Genomic DNA, 17643 nt, shown 5'->3' with positions numbered 1-17643 from the left:
AAACTAAGAAAAGGAAACTGAGGAAGGCAGTTTATCAAATCACATTATCTTGACTGTTTTCTCCTCCTCCAGAGTCTTCTCTGCAGTGACAACATCACCAAAAAAACCTTAATCATGACAGTAAATGCCCACTGGCATACACACTACTTAATCAAATATGCTGAAATGTGGATGCTGACTCGGTGTGTAAGAACAATCAAATACAATCTGGAAACAGGTATAATACTGGGCCAGCTAAATCAAGGGATAGAGACTAAAATAGTCTGATACCAAACCACTTGGATTATTGCTGGAAATAAAAAGTTTCTCATTCTCTTTCATGTTGTGTCAGGAAACAATTTTTATCAACTTTCTCTCTGACAGGTTCAGAAAACCAACGGGCAGCACTCTTCAAAGGACAATGTTTCTTGACAGAAAAATCTAATCTGTGGAGCAAAAACACTTTTCGCAGCATCTTTATTACCAAAGCATATGGAGAAAATATTTTAAAATATCTTAATCATAAACCGGCAAATTACAGCAATCAAGAAGATGAGTCAAAGTATTCCAAAGACAAATACGGGGAAAAACAATTGCTTGTTTCTGTACAATTCAAAGACTGACAATCCGTCAGTATGTTTGATGTGATGCTGCTTTCATATGAGAAATTGGTTCTGTAATATGGTGCTAGGCTGCTCACAGGTGAGAAACAAACAGCAGACAACACCACTGACGGTGTGAATAACCGGCTTACAACACGCAACAAAAATAAATAACAGGTAAGGGCAGATGCCTAAGCTTTAAAATTATTTACATTTTTCACCAAATGCAAACAGCTTGAATCCTTACTACAGTGGCTCCCCATTTGTGGAAGGTGGAGTCTCTAAGCAGGAAGGAGTGAGAAATACGCACAGTGCTCTATGCACACATTGCCCTAAGGCTCACAACTTAGAAGAGAAATTCAGGTTTTGTTTCAGACAGACAGTAATCTAGTTCATTAAATGGACATCAAATAGTAAATAGCTTCTGCTTAAGTTACAGGCTTTGCATGCAAGACTGTCTGGCTGTTATCTCATAAATAATCTTGCTTTAAATCTATCTCACCAATGCTCCTTGCTTTAAATTCATTCAAAGTTGCACACTGTATTACAAAAAGAATAATCAAAGTCTGACAAGTCCTGAAAGTCTTCCAGATATGGATGATTCATTCCCTTTCCTCTGAGGCTGATACCTGGAGCTAGATTTTTGCATGCCTGTAACAACTCCTCCTAGTGATTTTCAGGAGGAAAGAAGAAAGATAATGGGTCTTACACCTCTAATACAACAAACAGCAATTAATGACCGATATAAATTGGACCGATATTAATTCTTCTGAGCTGAATAATTCCTTTTCAGTGTCCAAGAGTGCAAGGTTAATGTAAGCATCTGTCAAAGAAAACAGCGACCAAGACTTCAAGCAGCTTTGAAAATGGCTGGTGATTGCAGAGGAAATTTAGTATGGGAATTAAACAAGGTGATAGGAAGATCTTCTCTGTGCTGTGGGATTCAGAGCATTTAAGACCTCAAAGCTGTGCAAAAATCTTCAGCAGAACAATCTTCATGTAATCTCTGAAGCTAGAAATCCAGGCTTAGACCTGCTAGACTTTTAGGAAAGCATGGGTAAGTTGCAACCAGAAATAACAGTCACAAATGTGAGTACTGAACAGGCAGATTCTGGGAATCTTAAAAAGTCTACAAATAAGGATTCTGATTCCAGATTATTTTCTGCTATACCAGAGTATTTGGCTTTCCTGAAATGCTGGGGGGCAAAAAACCAGATAAATATAAGGATTAGAATTGTTTGCATATACATTTTTGTCTACATTTAAAAATCCATCAATTATGTTACATTTTGTACATCAAAGCATATTTTTCTTTTTGCAATAGACTTCAAGTCCTTTAATTGAGAACTACAATCTGGAATGCTGAGGGTCTTTTGATAGCTATTAAAGTGATCAGCAAAAGACGACTCATGAGAGCAGAGTGAATCTGACTTAATCTCTTTGCCTCAGAGAAAATGGAAAATTTTCTATCAATTCACCTGGTCATTGCTAATGAAAATACATTGGAAATGCATGTCTGCTGCACTAGCTGAAAGGGGCTCCTGGAGGCTGATTATAGAAGAAATGAAAATTCTGAGGCACCATAAAATATCCACAAGACTTGGTGTTGGCTCAGTGACTCTAAAATCACCACATATTTTCTCTACCAATCCTTAGTTGACACTAAAACTGCAGATGAGAAACCTGGGATTGTTGCAAGTAACGAAATCCAGGGAAATTTGCATCCACAGGAGGAATTTTTCCCAGTCTGCTAGAGCCAGATTTGATCATCTCCAACAAGAGGTGACTCCTCTCATTCCAGGCTGATAGATAGAAGCCTGCCATGGTTCTGCTCCTCGAAGACCATGCAGGAGTAAGGAAGAGCATTATTCCTGTTAGGCATACATGGAAACACATGGCCATCCCCACATGTGAGCAGAGACAGCACTTTTGCCAGAACCCACATGAGCTTGGGTAACACGTGGGTAACAGAAGTAGAACATACAATGCAAACCTGACTGTGCTCTCCAGCTGACCAGGTCTGGAGCTCAAGACATTGATATTCTTGATCCACAAGAACACTCAACAACCACTGGTACCTCAGTGTGGACTTCAAGCCCTTCTGATATCCAGGTCTGAACCTTAGGCTTCCTAATGATTCACCAGGTCAGACTTCATCTCCTTCCAGGAGCTGGCCTGTGACCTGTTAGCTTGCAGTTTGCACACACAGAAAATGCAGGTCTTGGCAGCAACTGGAAGCCAGTTGTACTGGTCCCTCAGCCCAGTAGTGTGTCTCTCTCCAATAGCTGTCACACACACCACTTACTCTGTTTGTTTCCTAGTCTTACCTGAGGACGGCTAATGGCTCACACAGATTCAGAAAAGGTTGGGCTGTACAGAAATCAGATGTAATAATCTAGAATGGTGGTCAAGCACTGGACTCCATCAGAGCCTTTTATGCCCCTTTTACCCCTACTTTTCCCAGCTGCTACTCCTCATTCCTTCTCCTTCTCCTCCTGTGTCAGTTCTATTGAACATCCCATAACTAGCCTCTTGTTTAACAAAAAAACCCCAAAAATTAAAAAAAAAAAAAAAATCCAGAATTTTCTTAGTCTAAGGCAATTTCTGTTGATCTATCTTGTTGGGTTTCACACCAGGAACAATCTAGTTTTCTCCCTTTCATGGAATCAGGAGCAGCTAGTGCTCCACTCTTCCGCCTATCACTGTTCTTAGGTGACTGCATTTAGTTAATGTTCAATCAGGTGCCATAAGAGAAACCATGTTCTATAAAGATGTCATTTGGAGAATATCAGCTTGCTGGTCTATGGAAGAGTGAAGATGGTAAAGAAATTATCTAGCCACCATGATCACCAGCACATCACCAATTACTAAGGCTGATAAATACACAGCCATCAATATAGCTGGATGAAAGTGATCTGAAAAGCAGATAGACAGCATGAGATGTTTCCTTAGCAATAAAAGTATTTTATACTTCAGTTATAGCCTTTCCTGCCAGTTTTATTTCTTCTATTCTAATTCTTCTTAGAGTTTATTGTTTAATGATGACAAAGGAGGAGCATCTTAATGCCTAAATAAATATCCCATGCTAGGCTTGAGGAAGGGACCTGAGGCTAGATTTTCCCAGAAGATTGGCAAGATCTTATCCCATTCCCAATGATGGCAGAAAATAGCAATCAGAAATTTTCTGGAGTTCAGTTTTGATTGAGGAAGTAGGTACAAAACTAATGGTAAGGGCAGAAAGTCCACAGTGATACCTGCTAACTTGCAGGCACTGTAACTCTGCTCCTCATGCAAAGTTCTCACTACTGGAGGAAACTTGCATGTGCAAGGAGGTTATTCCCAGAGAGTCATTTCATTTGAGAATACAAGAAGAAGAGGCTGGACCTGTACACTTTCTCCCTACTTTAGGAAGGATTCTGCCCTGCAGTCAGGTCTTGCAGGAGGAATTAGCCCTTCCTAGAAGTGGTGATACAGAAAGGTTTAAATTTCAGACCTCAAACAGCACTAGCCCAGGTAAGCTCACAAAAGACAATAAAGAGTCCTACCCTCATCCTTTCATGAATTGTACGAGCTGCAAGTGGAGAGACCAAGGTTTTATACTATGCATAATACTGAGGTAAAATTCTTTTTAACCAGCGCCAGCAGACAGGTACACACAAATGAAGACATATAAAGCCGAACCAAGGAGAGTAATTCCCTGTTGAGATGTACATAATTACATGAAAAAGAACACCAAAGAGACACAGCTGTATGTCCAGAACCCAGAGGAAGGCAGTCCTCTGTACCACTTGCTCAACTCAAGAGTCAAGTGGCTGCTGCCCTGTTACAGGATGAGAGTGTTTCATAGCAGGAACATAGGGATGGAACTTGCAGACAAAGCAGTCTTTATTTAATAGCTTTCTGCAACACATCTTTGTCACTGTATCATGAAAAAAAAAAAAAAATTGAAGGAAATTAAGCTGTAAGGTGCCCTGACATAAAAACAATGACAGTGCTTGCCTGAAAACAGATGGTATTTGTAGATAAATAAGAGATGGAAACATTATTCTTGATTTGCAAACACAAAGTTCCTCCATAAGAAATACAGTATGAACTATACAGTGTAAGGAGAAATAATGAATTAAAAGTAGTGTTTTAAGCAAAATTGGAAAGTAACATGTACCTGAATATCTCTTCAAATGAAATACAAAATTAGTGTTCACCCCTTGTAAATATATGTGGTAAGGCTCTAAAGAAGATGCATAGTATTTTGTGTGAAAACAAGAGGAAAATGTCTTTTTTTTTCCTTCTGTGGCCACCATAAACCCCTAAAACCCCAACAATTTTATACATATTTGATGAGATCATTGTGGCACTTGCAATTAAAAATTATATTAGAGTATCTGAATTTGTCACACGTGGACTTGAAAAAGCATCTAAATTGTAATAATTAAGCCAATGTCAAACTTCTGCTTTTTTAAAACATCAAGTTAATTATGAGTTAATTATAAGTGTCTAAGGTATGGATACATGTAGCATAGCAATGCACAGTATAATATATAGCTTCAGTGAGAAACATGCACATGGACCAAAATCAACACAATAATCAGACAAAAAGGGCTCTGTCACCAACCATAAATTTTCAGAGAAAGTGGGTACTTATAGAGATTTAGTAAGAAAAAAAGAGTAGTTGTATGTGGTGGAAGAAAGGCAGTTTGATTATCTCCAATACATTTGTGATTTTATTAACTGCATTATTGTTCCTCTAAACAACCTCACCCAAAAGTAAGAGCCATTTGAGCCACTGAATCCTCTGCTCTCTGCTCAAGCCTAGTCCATAAATCCAGTTATACAAATTAACTAAGTCAAGACAAGGTATCAAATACGAGTCTGAAGAAGGAAGTGTTTGCACTGGCATGGCATCTTTTCTCCAGCTATGTCTTTGATGAAAGAATATATAACTACTTCCTATCAATCCTATTTCATTCACTTCTGTACTGATAACATGCTGGGATTCAGAAAATAAAGGGGTATTAATGATTATTTTTCCAAAACTTACAAAAAATATAAAGTAGTAGGTATTTTCAAAAAGACAGAAACATTTACTGTTTTGACAAGTATTAATAAACTGTATTCAGTTTCATTCTCAGCTAAATATTAATCCCTTTAATTTAAAAATGACATGAATTCAGTTCTTGGTTGAAAATCTGAAAAAAAAGGAGACAGTCTTAGAAGACAATTCAAAGAGTTATTCAAGCTGAAAAATGCTTGCAAGGAGAAAATGAACACATAAGAAGGATTAGTTACATCTAGTAGAATAAAAAAGATGTACGTAGAAATTATATCAAAAATACAGTAAAAAAAAAATCTGAAGCCTGAGGAATATAGCTATCAACAAATGAGATGAGTATAACATAAAGTGAAATGAGATTTGCCCAGCTCTTACTGCAAACACAGCTCACTTAACAAACAATACTGTCATTGTGAGTAAACCTTTAGTATCCATCTTAGGGAAAAAAAAACCCAACAACAACCAAACAGAAAATATTAACACAAACCTCCCCCCCAAGTCTCTTCCTTCCCCACAGATACCAAAAAGCTTCTGCAAAATACATCAACCTGAAGTCTTTTTCAGAGACAATATCTAAATGATTGTTTATGACTGATTAGATGAGCTAGAATTCAAGAGCCAAAACCCAGGTGTTAGGATTAAGAACCTATTACAATACAGACTGAGTATACCCACCTTCAGTAAGAATTTCACTCTATCCACCCCCTACACATATGAGTCCTACATCAGGACATTAATGTGGTTTGACCCTGCCATTAAAATTTGCTGTTCAGGGTGGGGTTGGGGAAGGAAAGAAGTATTTAAGAGATATAAATAAAAAGAAATTTTTGGTAGATACTGTGATAACAAAAACTCTCCACAGTAATTTCACCAGTGATGCACAATTATTTTAATTATTTTTAAGTTGCACATGTGGCACTTCACATACTCTCCTTTTATGGGTAAGTTTCACAAAGAGCAGCAAGCATCCCATTCTTCAGAACTGTTTTTGAGAAAAGAGAATGAAATGTTTTGGAACATATATTAGGAAAAGCTTGTAATGCCAAAGATGTCAAATGGTCAAAACTTTCTCCTCCAGTGCCTCCTGAAGTAAATAATAAAATTGGGCTTGACAACAAAATCAGGGCCAGTGTATGAGTCACACTGATTACATATATAAACTGCATATAATTTCACCAGCATTTTTTCTGACATGGTTATTTTTAAGCTATTATGACAACTACCTTCTGAGTAACTGGGCTAAAAAAAAGCATGATTGCACATCTAAGAAACTGGAAGAGAATTATCCTTACTTTAACACTTAAATAGTAACATGAATCAGAAAAATTTACGAATGTTCAGATACATTTTGAAAAACAAAATTCTAGAACATTCTAAATATATGAAAGGGGAATTCCAGATACAACAACAGAAAGAAAATGTTTCCTTAAAGCATCTTGCTTGGCTCCTGGGGCTTGTTTACATTGGATCAGCGCCTCTTGGACTGTACCTACTCCCCCACAGTTCTGATTCCCCTTTCTGTGCAGTCCCTTCAAGAGTGTATAAGAATGAAATGCCCTTAAAGTCCTCTGCAGCCATTTAAAACCATTATAAGCTCAGCATAAAGAGTTATAGGGAAAGAAAGATCCTGGAACACAGGTTTCCAAAACACCTCAGAAATTTTTGATTGTAGTAGGCAACTGCGCCTTCTCCTTTGAAAGATTCTCAGCAACTTGTACAGAAACTTTTAAATCAGTAGGACGGATGATTTTAACAAAGAAAGGGAATTACACTGTTATTCTGCTGAGATGATACCTGACTTGTATCACAAACATGTTGGCAAACATATGCAAAGACACATGATTTTAACAAAGAAAGGGAATTACACTGTTATTCTGCTGAGATGATACATGACTTGTATCACAAACATGTTGGCAAACATATGCAAAGACACACGTAAATACTGAACTAACTGGAAAATTCCAGTGCTGTTTAGGCTGCCTTTACTCCATCTGAGGTAACTTCAAAATGTTTTCCAATGGCTTGGTTTGGTCTGCAGAAGCAGCTGCTCTGAAATTGAACTTGTGGCCAGCCCCACTCAAGGGGGAACTGTGTTACTTGGCAGAGCAATCTCTGCAAAGTGTGCGTGGACCAGTTTCCTTTTAGAAGGAAGTAAGCAAGGAGCTCCCCTGGAAGTATGGCACCAAACATGCCCTAGCCCATCACATCTTGATTATGATCAGAATGGATGACTAACCTTTTATGTCTGTTCTGACACAAAAAATAGACTGCACTGAGCAGGGACTGGACTGGAAGTGTTCCAGAGGTGCCTTTTAGCAAGTTGTTTTATGGTTCTACAGAAAGCACCAAGATTGCACACAATGTCACTACAAGCACTATGGCACTAACTGATTTGATCTGCTTCTGTTGTTTCAAATTATTTTCAAATGTAAGCATAGATTTCCATGTCCATTAATTCTTAGTCACTAGGTCCACATTCTAATTTAACACAACACAAATTACTCTGGGTACTATGGAATTTTTGTGTGGCAGTCTAGATCCCTCTGCAGGTTTCCTCTTGCAAGGATGGAGTAACCTGTGCAATGCTTCTTGCTGTCACAGTCAGACTGCTGCTGACCTCAGGTTAGCTTGGGTAGCTGCACATCACACTGATAAATGCAGTTAATATGCAGCCTGCATGATACATGATGAGGAGCTAGAAAATCATAATGACATGTACAACCTGAAAAAAAACCCCACTGTCAATCATTAAATGGTGAAAATTAGCTTTAAGCTTGATATTATCATCCTCTCACAGTGGTTAATGATAGCCATTATAAACCAGAATTAATTCCAATTTATCTGCATATTCATTAGGAGCTTGGTATACAACCTCTCATCTTTAGCTATGCAATGGTTTTAAAATATATTCAGTGCTGTCATCATGATTCTACTGTCTCAGTACGAAGATGTACTTGTGATTTTGTCCTTCTCAAAATTGATAGAAAAAAAGAAAAGGGAGAGAAAATACAGAGTGGAAAGAAAATTATTCAAAAGACTAGGATACAAAAAGGCAAAGTAAGATGTGTGCAAATAAAAAAAAAATCAACTTACAACAAAATGGTCTCAACTTCCCAAGAATCATAATGAAATCAAAAGGTTTTTATGTCTGGCATCTTAATATTTCCACTTGAATCTTATTCTCTAAGAAATTTTTATCTATAAGAGGTTTTCTCTTTCTACCCATTCAACTGAAATTATTTGTCAACCTCTGTTTAGGCTCAGTTAAAATTGCTAAGAAGCAGAACTCACACTAATTAGCAGGTTTTTAAAGGTTGTTCAGTAAAAAAGTAATTAAAAAAGAAAAAAGAGACTTCCAAAATGGTACCCCGCTCATATGTTGAAGCATGAGTGAGGAAATAAGTACTGCAGGAATAGTGAGAGATGAAGCTTTTACAATCAGAATATGAAAGCAAGATGACAAATCTTAACATTTCTGTATCACCACTTCTAGGAAGGGTTAATTCTTGCTGCAAGATCTGGCTTAACTGCAAAACTCCGTTGGAAACTACATTTCCTTAGTTCTACAGCTCATGGAATAATTTCTTTACTGAGTTCTTTGCTGCTGCAACAGAAATTATTTTTTACATCTTATTTGGCATAAAAATTCCAGACAGTGAATCCTACCACATCTGTTCCATGTCTTCTTTCCAAGAGCAGTCGGAAGACGTTAGCTGTAATCTTGTTATCTTGAACACCTTGTCCAAGACCACGGTTGTCATCCTGCATAAGCCGACGATCCATGATCACTTCCAGCTGACCTGAAAGAGCAACATGAGGATTATACCAGTATCAAGAATAGGTAAGGGTTCTATTGAACATAAATAACCTGCCCTAAAATTTAACTTATTTTAAAAAATCATAATATTTCTCTTGAGTTTGGAAGAGCTAGGGTTGATCAATATTGTTATGGCTGATTATAAAAAAAGTTAATACCACTGGACTGTGGCTGTTTATAACCTTCCAAAAAATTGTCACAAGCTTTTCTGCAGAATGTCCAGCAGTTTTTATTTTCAGCGTTTATATAAACGTTTAATATGAAAAATTATTACTATTAACTACTATTTGCAACAAGGATACTTGGCAATCAAACACCCAAGATAAGAATTACTCCCAAACAGGAGAGACCTTCTGTAGAGGAACTATCTTCACCTTGTACTCCATTCTTTTCTTCCACATTTGAAGCCAGAAGGAAAAACGGTATCAACAGGAGTATATAAATACTCACAATCACTTCTTGTATGGAAAACTCCACTTGTGGGAATAGGAAAGAACTTTGCACTGGATAATCACTGAGCATGAAATTCTGTGTTTATACTGAACTGCAGCACGGCCACCCAAAATAGCTCTTTAAGCATGATGTTAAATTATATATAACCTGGACAAGGAAGTTCACTCTTTTTCAAGTGTCTATCTCCAGAATGAAACCAGACTGGGGCACGTAATTAGGGCTGTTATGTTTTTTGTACACTGAATCTTCAAACAAGTGTACAATATTTCCAAAATAAAACTGGAAGACTGAAGTGCTTGTATCCTGAATAAATTCACAATTTAAGCTTTTAGAAGAGGTGACTTACTAAGGGAGTCTTTTTTATACTTTACCTGATTTTCTCAAATGCTTGTTCCTCCCTTCTCTCTAGTACAAACAGATTTTGTTTATCCAGGACAGAAATCAGCTGACAATGAGTAAGAAAAAACCTGTTATTTTGAACTAAGGTACTGTGCATGTCAGATGGTGGGTTATGCATTGAGACACACCTGTGTCTCACACACAGGCACACAGCTACTGAAGTTTGCTTGCCTAAATTGTGAGATTTTTGAATTTTCTTCCATGATCCCTCTGAGCTCCTGAAAGACCTTCAGAAAAAATGTCATGAAGCATATGATACTCTGCAACCTCTGAAACTTCAGCTTCATTTCTGTTCTTTTTTGAGGAATCCAACATGCCTTCAGGACAAGGTAGCCAATTTAGTAATTTAATGAAATATTACTTAATGATAACAAATCAGATTAATTAATTCTCCTTTTTTTCTTAGTGGGCACAGAGTAAATATTTCATGTTGGTGTCTCTTAAATTATATAATACAATTTGTCAAAGAGTGAAACAGTCAAGAAATCAATGCCATGTCAGGTATGGGATACGTCTGTTGCTCTTTTATTTAACTGGAGTAGGTGAAAAGCCTATAATGTCCTCTGACAGATTTGAAACAACTGCTCACAGAAGGTCAGTTTCTCCCTGATACTTAACTGCAAAATGTCGAACAGTGCTAGCCTTAACTTCCCCAATTTAATAGGAGACAGTGGGAGTGCCTGTGGATTTAGATGGTGCATAATCTTGTGATGCAGAGACTAAGATTGTTAAAGAACAAACACAGATACTATTATCAGGTAACAGAGCCTCTGCAGACTAATTTAGACTCCAATACCCATTTAATGAGTGCTTAACAACATGGGTGGTGTCAGGGTCGTTCACAGCATCAGGCCAATAGGAGCTGGGTTTCCAGCAAGGGGAGGCATGAAAAAATGTGGTTTGGGTCTTGTACCTGGTAGACTTGGAACAAAAGTCTGGTATTTTCCACCGTGGTTTTATTACAGCATCACTGCATGGGTCAGTGTTAATTCCTAACCCTAAAGGGAATTAGGTTTGCTAATGCTGCCATCAATCCAGCATGGTATTCAGCTTTTGTAAGAACAGAGCATCTATGACATTTTTCTTAAAAGAAATTGTGAAGTAGGTTTTGGTGCAGTTTCTTATGGACTCTTCTGAGAATTAATTCCATTATTGCCCAAAACCATTTAACTTTAAACTGACAACATATATTACAGCAAGAAATTATACATATTAAGTTATAAATTACATACCTTATTTTGCCCACTACCTCTAGCTTTATTTTAATACCTCCCCCATTCTGATAGAATGAATAACTGTCCTCTGTTTCCAGTCCTCCAGGCCATTCATCATACCCTTTTCTGCTCCAAGGAGCAAGACTGTGTCTCTTTTGGAATTCTTAATATGAATTGATTTTTCTTGTCAACATATTCATCACCTCTGTCAAAGTACTCCATTAAATTTGTGAGGTATCATTTTGCTTCAGAAGTATGCTCACTCTTACCCAGGGTCATATTTATCCTTTATTTCACTAACACTACTCTTCAAAAAAGCTGCTGTTGTTTTTCTTTGACAGGGAAGTTAGGCTGTGCTGTATATACCTTAAGACTAGTGCTGTCTACACTAAAGCAAACAAACAGAACAAAAAACATGATCAGCATCCTTCTCAAGTCCTCTCCTACCAGGGCAGTATGAAAAAGAATAAGCTCTTTAGTTCTCTTATTTCATTCCACCAGAGTTCTTGGGTGAAAAATAGCTGGTTCTGACAATTTATTGCTCCATCTGTCTTTTTTGCAATCTTTTTCCTCTGCCTCTAGTTTGAGAGAGATCTTTCATTGAAGATGACAGGATCTCATGTGGGACCAACCTCTTCCTCCTCTGTTACGGACACACTCTAAAACTTGTCAGAGTTGGAGAAACTTATTCCCTCTCTTCAAATGCTTGTAGGTAAGTGTAGTAATCTCTGAATGAACTATTTTAGAATATCATGAAGAAGAGATCTTTGCCATATCTTTCATCTTATACTTACCATTTTTCAAGCTTGCAACACCTAGAGACTGAGCTGAATGAAGTGTCAAACGAACACCAACATCTTGGATATAAGCCATGGTAGTCATAGGATAGATATTTGCTTGAAGAGGCAACTTGCTCATCGTCAGTCTAGGCTGGATCTGCAATATGAACAAACTTCAAAAACATACATTCTTTTTATGCAATTAAATTTCAAAGACATTTTCAGACATTTATCCCATGTGCTTCGGAAGAGCAACCGTCACAAAAGTATTCGCTCAACTGTATTATTTAGCTTTTTTGAGATTTGTGGCTAAAATTACCACTTTGGAAATGGTAGCTTCAGTGTAATTTTAGATCAAACAATATTAAGAAAAAATATGAAAGATTCATCAAGGGAACCTACAAAAAGGGAATCTATAAAAAGGAATAATCACAGTTATGAAATGAGAGAAAAAGTTTTCTCCTCCAGAGAGCAAGCAGTGAATAGATTTAAGGTAGCAGAAAAAGAATTGTTGATTCATAATGGGCACTTATTGAAGCGCTGTTGCAATTCTTGAATGGTACATGACAAATGAGTAGTAGTATTAAAATTATTTTCATGTCTAAATATTCACAATCTCCAGCAAAACACAGTAGTACAGTAGCTGGAAAACCAGTAGTCTTTTATTCAGGGGTCATGGTCTCCCTGTATTTGTAAAACTATTTTTAGCAAGAAAGGAAGGTAAGGAAAAACAATTTTTCTCTCTTTTGTGTGTGCTGCACAGTTCAAGTTAAGACAATAGCCCTTTCCTCAGATGTATACCTATAGAAAAAGCATTATACATCAAAAAATACATCAGTTAATTCCAACACAGCAGTGAGCAGCTGTTCACTAGGTGTGGTCCTTATACACTGTGTTATCCAATGGGTTTAACTAAACAAACAAAGCAGAGGAAAAGAAGTCATGCATATATACAAGCAACTAACTACATGGTGACTTGTCATAACTTCTTGTATTATAATTCTTCTCTTAAAAAAGAATTTAAAGCAATAGTCAACAAACACTTTAAAGAACACAGTTACTTCTTAGTCTGGTCTGCATCAAATTTTATAACAGGTACATTTTTAAAAAGCATTTCTCTTTTTAAATGATTAGTGCAGTTCAACATGAGAGTTTGTTTAATAGAAGCTCTTTATGTTTAGACATTCAAAACCTGATGCGCTAAGCTTTTACAATTAAAAGATGGTAATTACCTGATAACCATTAAGATCAGAATAGAATCTATTTTGACTGTTTATATCGGATGAAATTCTCATGGCAAGTTCACGATTATATTCTCCTCTTATGTCCACAATATTGGAAATTTCAAGAGACTGACCTTCCAAACCTACATGAAAAAAAAAGCATTTAAAATCTTTAAAAGTGACTGCCACATGCATAAGAATGACTGTGCTCCCAGGACACAGCAATCTAGATTTTGTTTTCTCTTATACCTAACCATATATCAGAAAACAGTTCAGTTATGCAACAGATGATAGAGCAATATTTCTAATTTGGTACAAATTAAACAGATAGTCTGAAAGAGAGCACTGAAGGGGAATAGGAGCAACACAATGTAAGAACCACTGTGGGTTCCAGGAAGCCAGTAGGGAACAGCACACAACTGTTAAGTGCTGTCTTTAAATAAATATGCTAGAGCAAGACCTGGTCAGTCACTTCTCCCCTTCACTCTTGAGCAGCCGTCCCCATTCACAAACAAGAATGAAGTTAACTAGATTCTTGATAGAGCTGTTCAACTGAGCAGGAAACTTTGAGCAGTTCCTTTACTCAAATTAGAATCTTACTTACTAAGAAATTTGAACTGATACAGCCACAAGCAGAACACAAAACTTTGTTGACAGGGAAAAGGCTCATATTTATTAAATACGGATTAGGACTCTGAAAATTCAGGCAAGTTTTTCAGTGATTTTTTTTTTTCCTACAGTGCCTTGACCTGAAAATTAAATACCTTTAATAATAACCTGACCTTTTCAAACAGTTCAAGTCACAGTCTGGAGTGGAATCATACCATCATTCAGCATCACCACTTCTACCCTTTCTGTAGTCTAATGGGACTAATGATTGCAAAAAGAATTGCACCAAGCAGAACACAGATATGTATTTGTTTCCACATCTATTTTAAAATCTAAATGCCACCTGCAGAAGTACAGCAACTGTTTAAATGTTAACATTTACCAATGGCTATTAAACTTCAGTGCTAAATGAAAAGCACTTGGTTCAGCTAATTACTTTTATTTTCCCAAACCTAGTCTGGAAAATGTGGATTTTTATGCTCCACTTTTGATGCTCCCAGTAATAGATTTTCCAAATATTTCATGTATTTTTTCCAAATATTTAAAAGCATGAGTACATTGAAGAAGAATACAGTAATTTAGACTGTCATCATTTTGTATTGCATAATTTGAAAGTATACAAAAATACAACTACAAAGAAAATAAAGTATTACAAGCTTCTGATAAAAAGATTAACAAAATCATGATAATATCAAAACAGATGCCAATGGCAGCAGAAGTTAAAAATCACTCAGTAGTCAATTACTGAACAGACTTGTCAACCCAGAGTATTTTCTGCCCCAAATCAACAGAATTTTAAAGCCAAAAGTGGTAAAAGCTATTTTCCCCAAAATTGCTGAAGTTGTAAGAGTTGTGAGTACTATTCAACCACTGGATTAGCCACACAATCAGCCTTGCTACCCCTTGGCAAGGAGGTAGGTTACAACAGGAGATGAGATCCTGATTTGAAATCAAAATGCATTTATACACAGGGTGATTTTTTTCCTATATATCTAATAAGACTTCAAAATATCTTAATTGAAGTAATGTTATATAAATAACTCCCCTTACAAAGCCAAGGAAATAGACCTCAGCAAAACAATGATGCAAAGCTACCAAACTTTAAACATTGACAAAGAAAACCTAAAGAAATCTAGATAAAAACACACCAAAGACCAAACAGACAATATATAAAATATATTTTGCATCATTTTTCCTTGTTAAAGTAGAAGTATGGTACAGGACTTACCCATGTACACATTACATTTGTAATGGCGTAAGTGTTGAAATATTGTGATGAATTAAAAATCATCAGAAAAACCAAAGGGAAAAAATAGAGAGTACACTCACAAGGAAAGATAAATTTAAGTGTTGGGAATTGGCAAACAAGTGATTTTCAGTGACAACTCATTTTCTGTGAACTGAAATACTTCTAGCAGGTATTTAGTAGCAAATTAGAGAAAAAGGAGTACTACAGAATAATCCACTTTAAGATGATTTTAACTATCTGTCACATAAGACAAATGTATAGATACACACATATATATATGTGTGTGTGTGTGTATATATATAGAGAGAGAGAGTCTTGAATATATGTTGTTTTTCCTTAGGATATTTAACAATGAATGTACACTCTTGTCTCACTCTTCCTAAGGAGTGTGAGTAAATGTTTGATCCAGAATTACTGGATCAGTTGGGAACTGAATTCTGATGAGCCTTTGGCATATGTATAAATTCCAGCAACTTCACACTTCAATATACACACACGTCACAAAAATAAAGCATCAGAATCAATTTTAGTTCTAGATTGAAATGCACTAGAACTAAAACAAAACAAAAAACAACAACAAAAAAAATCAAACAGATGATATTATTAGTATTTTTGAAACCTAAAGGAAAGAAGGAGGAGAGCAAGCAAGACTTTCAAAGTACTTTTTTTTTTAAAAGTTGTTTAGGAAAAATAATTAAATATGATCAATCAGATTTTAAAAACCACAAAGACAATTTTGACTCCTAGTAAAGTTGGTAATACAAAACATGTAAGTTCCTTCAACTGAAAACGTTAATCAGTGCCTCTTTATTTCAGAATCATTCCAGTAAATATAAATAATGAATGAATGCTTCTTACTTACAGAAAGATACATTTAAACATGTTTACTCGAGTTTCCATATGAAAATAATTGTAGACAATTGCACCATGATTTCCTCCCTCTTTTACATTTTTCAGTGGCCAATTTCATCAAGTTTGGAAGGGTAGAGAGTTTCCAAAATTACTGTTTACTTAGAATTTCTTTGGAAATCAGTAGCTGAACAGTAGAGAAACAAGCAACTTAAAAAGAAAACTGAAGGAAACAAAGGAAAGCTGGTACCATGTTACATACTAAAAGGCAAAAAGGGGATGTTTGGTGCTGGTGCCTCTCAACGGGCACAGAAAATTATGTCATGAGCTCTCCCAAGCAGAAAAAGGACACACAAAGGGAGGCAATAGATAACTAAAGCCTAAAGTTGTGAAGTAAGCCAGACTTCTCTATTAAGGTCACTGATATATGTTTTACTTCATCAGGAAATGTGATACTATGAAAGAAACCATGTTCTTACATTCTCTCAAAGATATTTCAGGGTTTTTTTTTCTGATTTTCAAAATGTGTAGCTAGTTACAGCATTCAGATGAGTCAATAAAGTCTGGAGAGGTATTTCCAACAAATCTGTTGAGTTTAAGTATACCAGGTTAATGTCTAGCATGATACTCAGAGAGAAATCACAGTGCAAAGTGTATTGGAGTCAATACAACCTCAGCCTCATGGACCCTGCACTGGTGCAGAGGTGTATTTAAACATTAAAAAGGCAGCTAGGATCCCAGATCATTGTGATGTAAAATAACTGCCAAGGGAGACAGAATTTCACAGCTCTTACCCTGGACTTTATACAGGCGCATGGTGTGTGTCACGTGGTGAAAAAAACAAACAACTTCTGAGAAAATCGTTCCACGAGCAACTCTTATGGTTGGTGGGTCTGTAAAAATATAAGGCTACAAAAAGAATACAGAAAGAGTGAGTATTTTGGAAGTTTTTCATAAACGTAGTGTCAATAAATTAAAGTATTTAATAAATATTTAACTAGTGGGTTTCTAGACCATTCGAGATCTAAGAACCTGGAGATTAAAATTTACTCCTAATCTGAAATTGAGCAACTTTTATTCAGAGTCCTAGAGTCTCTTCAGCTAAAATTAGGTAAAGTCTCATCACACATGTCACAAATATTTTATGAGGATTAAGCGATACAAGGTCTACAGACAAGCACATGAATGTATTGATACTGCATCTGGATTGAGCTCTTTTGCTAGAAAAAATATAACTGCTGACCAGTGATTAAATACTGTACTTTCAAAATGTGGGGCAGGTGGTTTGACTACCTCCATCAGTGGCACACACTGCACAAGGAAAGCCTCCCCTACTCTGCTGTAGATCAGTTTGCATATCCTTTGAAAATAGAAGAGAAAGCTTCTTCTTCATCAGAAGCAGACAAAGTTGCCAGTGGAG

The 17643-nt window shown here is 36.4% G+C and overlaps 1 protein-coding gene across 1 annotated transcript in view; it reads right to left on the bottom strand.

The window, feature by feature from the left end:
* Positions 1 to 17643, bottom strand: part of MAN2A1 (mannosidase alpha class 2A member 1) — a 108301-nt gene that overhangs the window by 11914 nt on the left and 78744 nt on the right. The window contains exons 16-19 of the mRNA XM_084225816.1: positions 17018 to 17132; positions 13526 to 13659; positions 12309 to 12450; positions 9298 to 9431 (exon numbers count right to left, since the gene is read on the bottom strand). Coding sequence (XP_084081942.1) covers positions 9298 to 9431; positions 12309 to 12450; positions 13526 to 13659; positions 17018 to 17132 — 525 coding nt within the window. The remainder of the gene's footprint in view (positions 1 to 9297; positions 9432 to 12308; positions 12451 to 13525; positions 13660 to 17017; positions 17133 to 17643) is intronic.

The sequence above is a fragment of the Fringilla coelebs genome (genome assembly GCF_963513975.1).
Source record: "Fringilla coelebs genome assembly, chromosome: Z".
NCBI classification, from domain to species: Eukaryota; Metazoa; Chordata; class Aves; order Passeriformes; family Fringillidae; genus Fringilla; species Fringilla coelebs.
This window is presented reverse-complemented; position numbering and strand designations above follow the sequence as displayed.